This window comes from Myodes glareolus, chromosome 2, assembly GCF_982192425.1.
Source record: "Myodes glareolus chromosome 2, mMyoGla1.1, whole genome shotgun sequence".
NCBI lineage: Eukaryota > Metazoa > Chordata > Mammalia > Rodentia > Cricetidae > Myodes > Myodes glareolus.
In genome coordinates, this window is record NC_142027.1 from 124,492,558 (window position 1) to 124,501,343 (window position 8,786).

At 53.5% G+C, this 8,786-nt stretch overlaps 1 protein-coding gene across 1 annotated transcript; it reads left to right on the plus strand.

Annotated features, from left to right (window-relative positions):
* The first annotated feature begins 50 nt into the window (after window positions 1-50).
* On the plus strand, window positions 51-8,534 carry LOC146895398 (uncharacterized). The gene is made up of 5 exons (XM_085679399.2): window positions 51-1,807; window positions 2,213-2,317; window positions 4,103-4,207; window positions 5,834-5,949; window positions 7,650-8,534. Exons 1-5 carry the CDS (start codon window positions 1,787-1,789, stop codon window positions 7,762-7,764), a joined length of 462 nt encoding a protein of 153 aa, XP_085535525.1. The 5' UTR covers window positions 51-1,786; the 3' UTR covers window positions 7,765-8,534.
* The last annotated feature ends 252 nt before the right edge of the window (window positions 8,535-8,786 follow it).

The window sequence follows — 8,786 nt, forward strand, 5'->3', positions numbered from 1 at the left end:
GCTCGGCTCCCAGTAGCCGCACATCCCACAATACACCGCTAAGGAGCCCGACCCGAGCGCTCACCCTCCTCCTCTTCCTCCTCCTCCTCCTCTTCCTCCTCCCCTCGCCTTCCTCGCCGCTTCCCCAGGCACTCTCCCGGCGGCGGCAGCTGCGCCGCCAAAGCCCCGGGCCCCAGCGGCCCCCCACCCCTCACTCGCGCGCTCCCACACTGCCTCCCCCCCTCCCCGGGGGGAAGGCCTTTTAATTTATTTATTCTGCTGGGACTGAGGTGGGGGGCTTGGCTGGCGGGGGAGAGGGGGGTCTCTTCGGCCTTCTACCTCCCGCGGCTGGGACTACCCTTCCAGCTACCGGGCACTTCACGGCGTGCGCCCCCGGGGCCTCCCAAACTGTTTCCAAACTGCCCAGACCGGAGGTGGGCGCGTGGAGACTCGGCGAAAGGGCTGGGTTTGGAGGGGGGCGATTGTGTGTTTGAATACTAGGAGCTTGGGGAGGCAGACGTCGACCCCAAACGAGTTGCAATCGAGGTATCTCCGATCCCGCTTCCTCTTCGGCCCGCACACCCCCTCCCTCCCTGGAGCAGTACTGGGGAGGGGAAACCAAGATTTGGAACCACATTAGACTTCACATTCCTGGGAGGATACGGCCCTCGCCTGGACGTGGAAGATAGCTTTTTTTTTTCTTTTTTCCTTTCTGTTTTTATTTTTGGAGGGGAGCGCCCAGTAATTGTCCTGAACACATGCTTCTTCCTCCAGGCACCAGCGACAGAGAGTCCCCTTTTTTGCATTTATCATTTTCCTTCCCCTTTCTTTATTAAAGGTCCGGGAGTGGCGGCGGCCAATCAGCGCTCGGCTTCCATTTTGTGAGTTCAACTCGGAGGCTTCCCCGGCTTCGCGTGGATATGTTTGCAGACCCCTCGGTCTCTCTTCTCGGGCTGCCGACACGAAGCAGCCGCCTCGCTGGGGCTTCGTGGTGGTGTATTTCATATTGGGGCTCTTTTCGGGGTTTGTAATTTGGCCGTGGGTAGGTAATTGGCTGGAGCAGGGCGGCAGGGCGCGGCAGCCAATCAGCACACGGCTTCTATAGGGCTTGAGTTATTAGACGCTGATCTCAAAACATCCTTCATCAGACTCCAAGGAGAGGCCAACAGATGAGGGGAGCCATTTTTCTGCAATGGAATTAAATGGCCAAGTGGGTTTTTCCTTTGTTGCAAATGGGGAATGCTTTTCCTTTGACTCCACCATCCAGTTCAGGACGCCTGAATGTGTTTAACATTTGCCAAAGGACTCACACTTGGAAGAATGAAGAAGACCTTTTAAAAAGATCTGGATTTTTCCTTATGACTTGGAATCCATCTTTGTCTTGTATAACTAGGTCATAGCACACTATTAATGTCAGCAGTTAACAGTTTTGAATTCAAAAAACCTAAGTAAATGACATATTTAATTTTTTTTCCTCTTTTTTTCTTGGGTGGGTGGGGGGAGAGCTTGGAGCTGTCTTAATCTGTATTCTCTTGACTGAACAATAAATTTTTAAATATAATTTCCTCTATTAAACACTTAACCTGGTCATCTTATTAACTACTCTTTTTAACAAGGTAATGTTTTAAATGTATAGCTGTAGGAATAGCGAAATGGCAGCAACAAAAAGATTGTGAGCTGTTACTGTTAAATTTTCTAAAAACCTTTTACATTGTAAGTACCCAGTCCATTCTGTCCTTCCTGCCCTGCAGTTTCATGTTACTGTCGCCTGAGATGTCCTGAATTTTCGGAATCTTCATCTGCATGTATGTCTTTGTCTCTGTCTGATGTAAGTCAGTTAAAATGCTTTTAGACGTTTGCTTTTATAAAGCTACGGTTTTTAGTTCAAGCTTTTTGAAAAATGTTTACAGCAATAGATGCTCCGATTTTTTCCCCAGTAACTCGTACACTTTCTTTGAAAATCGATCTATTTTGAAGAAAAACAACTGTTTTTCTCGACTGGGGGGGGTTACTGAGAGAAAGGAAGTCTTTCTTTACAAAGACTCAAAGCCGTCACTGAAAACTAGATAAAACTGAGAAAACAAGTCCTAGCTGGTGCAAGCCAAACACCTACGTTAACCCGGTGCTGTTTTCTCTGGTGGTTGGGATGGCTGGTGAGCTATTTTGCCTTTTGTTTGATTTGACTGTGTTTTCGCCTTTTGTTTCTTAATGATGACACCATTGCTAAATCCAGAGCAGTAAACAGTCCACAGCGAAGCCGCCTTTTTGCCAGCCCAACCCTGGAAAGTTTGCAGTCGTGGAAGGCGCAGAAAATACCCTGAGTGTAACTTACAAAAAGGTAACAACAAAAGAACACCATTACCCCAGATTTTTTTTTCCCAACTAAATAACCAAAACAACAAAAAACCTTTCTTTTCATAATAACATCTCCAAAAACACCGCCCAGTTTTTTTTCTTCTAGACTCCATGGCACCGGGCTGAGCGGGTAAGTAAAGAACTAAAATAATTTTAAAAAAATTTTAAGTGCCTTTGCCCCCTTCGAGGAACTCTTGATTGAGCAGGCCATGGGCTGTAGATGATGGGAGCTGAGGTTTCTGGAGCTTGAGTTTGGCAACCGGTGACAGTGGGCGGGTGAGGGGACAAAGACTCTCCAGACCCCTTTGCCTCTTCTGCCCCCAAAGCGAAGAGAGCATCTCCCCAGTACTCTGGGACATCCATGGAGCTGTCTGCGATAGTCTCTTTGGCTCGCCTCAGGTCTGAACCTTGGTGGCAGAGAAGAAATTGAAGTGCTTTGGAGATAGAGGGGGTGAAAGAGCGAGGAAACCTTCCCACCCATCCTAAGGTTTCGTTCCCATTTGATTGTGAGGTTTCTGCACCCTTAAAGCAGCTTTTTGGGGCTCCGGGGCTCGCCTGCTCTTCCAAAGAGAGAAAGGACAAAAGGCCGGCGTCCATGTTGGCACCATGACGCAGCATCTCTCCCTCCTGCAGCCGGGTGCTGCCTGTCCTCCCGGCCGCGCTCGCTCCTCCCTCCCAAACATGAGTTTTATTTTCAGGTTTTGAGCCGAGCCGCGGGCTGGGCCGGGTTGGGGCCAAGGCTGGGGCCGCCCGGCTGCTCAATGCTGCGGTGGCTAATGGCGGCCGGCTCTCCTCCTCCTTCCTTCCGCCATTGTCTTTTCCCCGGTTGTCGCTGGGAGGCAGTCCCGGGTCCTAAGAGCCTGCAAGGCAAGGCACCCGGGATGCCGGTGACGGGTCTCTGGGGCCTTGGGCCTCCGGGGCGTCGCGTACCACAGTTCCCGCACTCGCCCACCCACCCCACCCCCGCCCGCCTTCGGGTGAAGCTTGCGACTCCCTCAGTGGCGGCCGCGGGAGGAGCCGGAGCTGGGCAGGGCGAGCCGCTGGAGGCGGGTTGAAGACCCTGATCTCCGCTGAAGCCCCGGACTCCATGGCCAAGGAGGGCACGAGGCCTCGCTCAGGCTGCTGTGCCTGCTGTTCTGCCTCGGAACAGGAGCCAAGTAGCCAAGGGCTAAGAGGCTACCCAAGCCTCCCTTCACTGCCCACTCGGCTTCAGGAGACCCACCCCTGCCTCCCCCAGTCGTTCTGTGATAGCCGAGTCGGAGGGGCGGGTCTCCCCTTTTGTCCCCCACTTTGGGATAGAGGCCCTCGCGGTGCCTGAGTCCCTTCACTTGGTCGCCAGGGGCTTAGCCTCCAACCTAGCTCTGCGGGTTGGAGGTGTGTGTTGGAGGAGGAGGGGGGGCGGTTGAGGCCTGGGAAAGCCGATTGGGGCCTCCCCCTCGGGAACCCCCACCTCCCGTGATAGTGCCCGAGGGTAAAGCCTTAGATCTCAGCCTTCCTGGGGGAGGGGATGCGGACAGGGCGGGCCTTTGGAAATGCAGATGAGCCGTCTCCTGCTGCTTGTCGCCCGGGCTGAACCTTAGTGACTCAGCCACCCCCACCCCACCCCCACCCATTCCAGAGTGAGGGCTGCCTTGTCAGCTGGAAAAGGGGGGGCAGCACTTCTGAGGCTCCCTTTCTATCTAGTAGACCCTGTTGGTTTGCATTTGACCGATCCATTCTCTGACCTACAAACTGTGGGACTGCCCTAACAGATCGTCCGAATTCACAGGTCTTGCCCGGAGCCCGGAGCAATGTCTCGGTTATCCCCACAGTAGACAATCCTCCTCTGGACAACTGGAACAGGCCTAATTTGACTGACAGCTTTTCCACTAAGGTAGGTAAGAGCCCTTTTCCCAAGTTGAGAGAACTGTATCAGGGGGCTTTGGCCTGCGGCCTTCGAAGGGCGGGTTGGGATCCCCAAACTCGCTGGGCTGGTTCAGCAGCCCCTCCCCCACGCTGATGTGGCGGTTGTGTCTGTGTGTGAAATGGGCGGCCTGCTGGGTCCATCCAGCCCCGCCTGTCAACCTCTGTTGTCAGGCGTTTAGGGCGGGCGATTCTCTGCCGAATTTAGCAACTTACTAGAGCAGGACTACGAAGTATTTCCCAGTGGTGTGTTTTATGGTGGGTGGGAGGGTCCTGGAAGCTTCTGAAGGCATTGACTGCTGCCAGGCTTGCCGGTGGTGCCTCAGCCATTTCTCCTGAGTCCCATTAGGGTGGCCAAATGAGCCACCCTCTGATGCTGGCTAGACAAAGAACCAAAAATCCTGAAATCTCAGGCAACCTTCCCAGAGAAAAGGTTTTCTTGACTTCTTTTCCTGGATTCTCACAGTGGCCTTCTAGCTCCCAACAAGGCCAGGTTGTCGATAGCCTGGCTTCTAGACCCGTTCAAAGCTGGCTGTGAAGTAGACGGGATCTTTACGTGTGTTTACCGTGCACAGTCAACACGGTCTCTGAGCCGCCTCCTTAGCTGCAAGAATTAGGCAGGTATCATAAGTCAGAAGGGGAACTCACTGAACCTCACTGTGCCCGGCTCTTAGTGTCTCATTCAGAAGGTGCATCTAAGGATTAGCACTTCTTCCAAGGTCCCAGGCACTGCCAGTTTCCCAGACTTTCCCTGCTAGGTGACACCTGGGATAGTCTCCATCTGTGGAGCTCCAGTTGGCTAGCCCTCCTCCGGCCCAGGAAACTTCACAGCTGAAAGTGGTGTGCTCCTTGATCTCTGACCCCTACCTCCCCAAGAGTGCTCCTAGTTATCTGTTTCTTTGATGAGCCATTTGGCTGCAGGTGCTTCCCTTGTTTTGGCCTAAGCGTCCAGCTTCTTCCCCTTGTTCGTCACCCCTACAGTGAGTGCTGAAGTGTGGCTTTGGGGAGCCTGGCAGGCTTCACGGAGGGGTTGTTGGAGGTAGGCTAGTGCCCAGTCGGGGGATCATTCAAGACTGGCAGCTGTGAGCTAGTGACCTTGGGCCAGTGCTGTCATCCTGTTCCGTCCACCCCCTTCCCCCGTAAAAGGATCATAACTGCTGGAAAGGGTTGATGGGAGGATTAATGGCGATTAAGGGGGCCGCACTCCTGCTCTGGCTTCCATTACGACAGGGATTGTTGCTGGGAGTGGCTGCGTGGGTGGGGGCTGGGCTGTGTCTTGGGCTCCTCCCCGCCAGCCCACTTCCTGAAGCACGTGCCGGAGCCTCCAGGCAAAGGAGAAAGAAAACTGGCTCTGCTTGGGAAGGCGGCCAGCTGTTTTTCTTCCTGTGCAGTTTTCAGTCCGGGCTGTTCCGGGTCCAGTGGGCTGTTCTGTAGTGGGTCACGGCTTTTAAGGGTTACCCACTAATGGCCCCAAGAAAAGAAACAGCTCACCCAAGGTTCTGAGGCCAGGACAGACAGGGTTCCAGGTTATCTTGGTTTTCAGCCCAGAGCCTGGGCCCCTGACAACCCCCTTGCTCAGCTTTCTGGGTTATTTTAGGCACCCTCCCGTTCCAGCTGTCTGCTGCCATCACTGCCAGAGAGCTGTCTGATAGCAAGGAACCAGAATGGTCCTGTGGCTCCCGCTGATACAGAGGGCCAGGCTTCCAGTTCTGGGTGAGCTTGCTTTGTGCTGGGAGGGCTGAACTCTTCGCCCCGAGTGGGAAAAGCCAGGAAAAGCACTTTTCTAAGTTGATTGGGTTCATACAATACGGACCTTGTAAGCCACTTGGTTCTTCTAAGAGACCTGCTTTTCTGGTCGAGTCCTTGGGTCTGGGGTCTTTATCTCCTCCAGCCTCAGACTAAGTAATTGACTAAGTCGCGCTGTGTCAGCTGTACCCTGGAGGGCTATAGACTTGGGGAACAATTACGTGCTAAACTGTGGTGTGACGCTTGAAAGGGAAAGGCAGAAGTGACAGGGCCCACTTGTGACCCATTTCCACTTCAGGCTCTCACCTCCGGTTTCGCGTGCGCGCGCTCTGTTTTTCCTTTTTTCTTTTTCTTTTTTCTTTCTTTCTTTTTTTTTTTTTTTTTTTGGCCCCCTTATCACCTCCTGGGCAGTAGGGTGGAGCAGTTTGTAAGGCTGTTGTTCCTGGCCTTGAGGGGTGCCCCGCCCACTGGTCACCCACTTAGCTTGGGGCGGGGCTGCTTTGGCCTGCTGAGAGAGGGCCACGCCAGCGGAAGGACGGCCTGAGCTGGGAGGTGGCAGGACTAGCTTCACTACAGAGATTCCAGCGTCCCCGCCCCTTCCGTCTACTCTACCTGGCCTGGAGCCCTAGTTTGGGATATGACCTTTTAGACACTCTAAGTGGAGACAGTAGTCAAGATGGGTAGAAACACCCCACTCTATCACCTGCCCCCGGTGTTTTCGCAGACTGTTCTGTGCTCAAGTCAAACAACCTTTTGGCTATGTCTAACAGAAATATTTCTGACAGAAGAGGGTCTTGCCATGTCAGTCCTCTTGACAGGCTGGGACCATAAGTACAATCCTTTATGCCCAGTTTAAGCCGTTTTTCCAGCCTGGCCTCTAGAAATGCCTTGCCCATCCTCCACTGGTTCCCTAGAGCTGTTAGGCTGCTGGGGCCTGGAGGAAGACTGTCCAGCCGGGTGGCTAAGATGGCACCCTAGGCACCCTGGCTCCCCGCCCCCCTTTATCTGTTAAGTGGAACCTGGAGTCTTTATCTCTCACTACTATTGGTACCATCTACATTTGGATAGCTAAATAATTGATTTATGGGGCCTCTGAGTAGGGGAGTGGTGCCCTCAGCCTCTCCCATCTAAATCTGTACTTTGTCCAGAAAGACTGAAGGCATTCTGCCTCTGCTCTCCTGGGCTCGCTTCCCTTCTGGCCTCTGTAGCATAGTCTTCCAGTAGTAGTCTTCCCTGAGACCGTCCTGTGGCTCCCTGAGGGCTTTTGTGGCAAGAAGCAACTGAAGGAATCTCTCCATTTTCTACGCTTTCCAGGAATTCCTGGAGAATCAGAGAGTGACCCAGGGCCCCCAGAACATTGCTGGTGAGGGAATAAGCCACCCTGTGTGGGTGAGTGAGTCTTATCTCCTCAGCTAGACCAGCCTGGCCTGGCCTGACCTCTGAGGAGGCTCTAAACAGCAGCTGGCTGGATTCCTGGGTATTTTTAGCTACACAGATCCAGCCCCACCATCACCATGAGAGCTGGGTACAAATCCAGCACTCCAGGCCTGCTAGTGCTGGGGTGCTGCCAGCCTCCTGATGAAGCTGGGGTGGGTGGGTAGGGCAGACTGGAACCCTGCACCCCCCTGAGCCAGAATCGTTCGCTTTCAGTCATTTCCTCTCTGCAGCCTCCTGCAGACTTGCTCTGAGGATGGAGAGTGCGGACGCAGGTCTCAGGGATCTGTGGGAAGTCAGCAGCCCTCCTTGGCTGTATGTAGCAGAACAAGCACTTTTTCCTTCTAAGTGAATTTTCTCCCCTGGCACATGCAGCCAGCCAGCCTCCTTGGCTCAGGACCAAGCCCCAAGAAGCCTGAAAGAAGAAACCTGGCATCCTTGCAAAGGTACGTGGGTCCCAACTCACTCCCAGCCATCCATACCTTGTGCTCCACCCTGGAGTGGCCTGCTCTGTGTTCTCTGGGGAAACCTTGCCTCTGGCATACTGTCCCTCCTTTTTTGTTTTGGTTGTTTGTTTTTCAAGACACTATTCTTCTGTAGCTTTGTGGCCTGTCCTGGAACTAGCTCTTGTAGACCAGGCTGGCCTTGAACTCAGAGGTCTGCCTGCCTCTGCCTCCCGGGTGCTGGGATTAGAGGTGTGCGCCACCACCCCCAGCCTTTTTTTTTTTTTTTAACCATCCTCAAAGGTCCACTAAGGTATAGCCGCAGCCCCTCCCTTGCCTGGTTCTGACAGGAATCACCTGTTGACTCTTTGTAGCCAGCCCTCCTCCCCCTTCAATCAACAGTCAGGCCCTCCCTGATGTAGCTGTTACCTTGACAACCCTTTGGGCCTATTTCCCCCTCACCACTGAAACCTGAAGAGGGTTTTCAAGCTGCAGAACATTTGCCCAAGTTGGGCACCGCTTCTGCTTCCATTGGCCCATCTGCCCAACTGTACCCAATATAACAAACACAGGCTTCCCTGGTCCCTTAGCTGATCTCACTGGTGCTGGGAATTCCTGTCAAACTGCTTCCTCCAGACATGGTTTCTTCTCAATAAACAAGTTGCAAAAAAGGAATGAATGACTTGCTGAATTTTTGTCTAAGGGGCCCTCCTTGATCCAGTGACACGAGGCCTCTGCCCTAAAGCAGAAGGTTGATCCAGGTTTCCACTCTCCCTGTCCATGTTGGCTTTTGAGTTTCCACGATCGGTCGCTGCTGCCCTCTGGTGGTAGGGCTTTACCTTGCGTCTCCTGGAGGAAAGGGGAGGGAGCGGGGAAACAAAAAACCCTGACATTTATGGAACCTCCCGGATCGGTAGTTTACTCCAC

Bases quoted from the DNA above. Each gene is read 5' to 3' on its own strand.
- LOC146895398 (XM_085679399.2), top strand. From the start codon at position 1,787: ATGTCTTTGTCTCTGTCTGAT. The intron at 1,808-2,212 runs GTAAGTCAGTTA...TGCTAAATCCAG, and splicing joins TGTCTTTGTCTCTGTCTGAT to AGCAGTAAACAGTCCACAGC. The intron at 5,950-7,649 runs GTGAGCTTGCTT...TCCTCTCTGCAG, and splicing joins GGCCAGGCTTCCAGTTCTGG to CCTCCTGCAGACTTGCTCTG.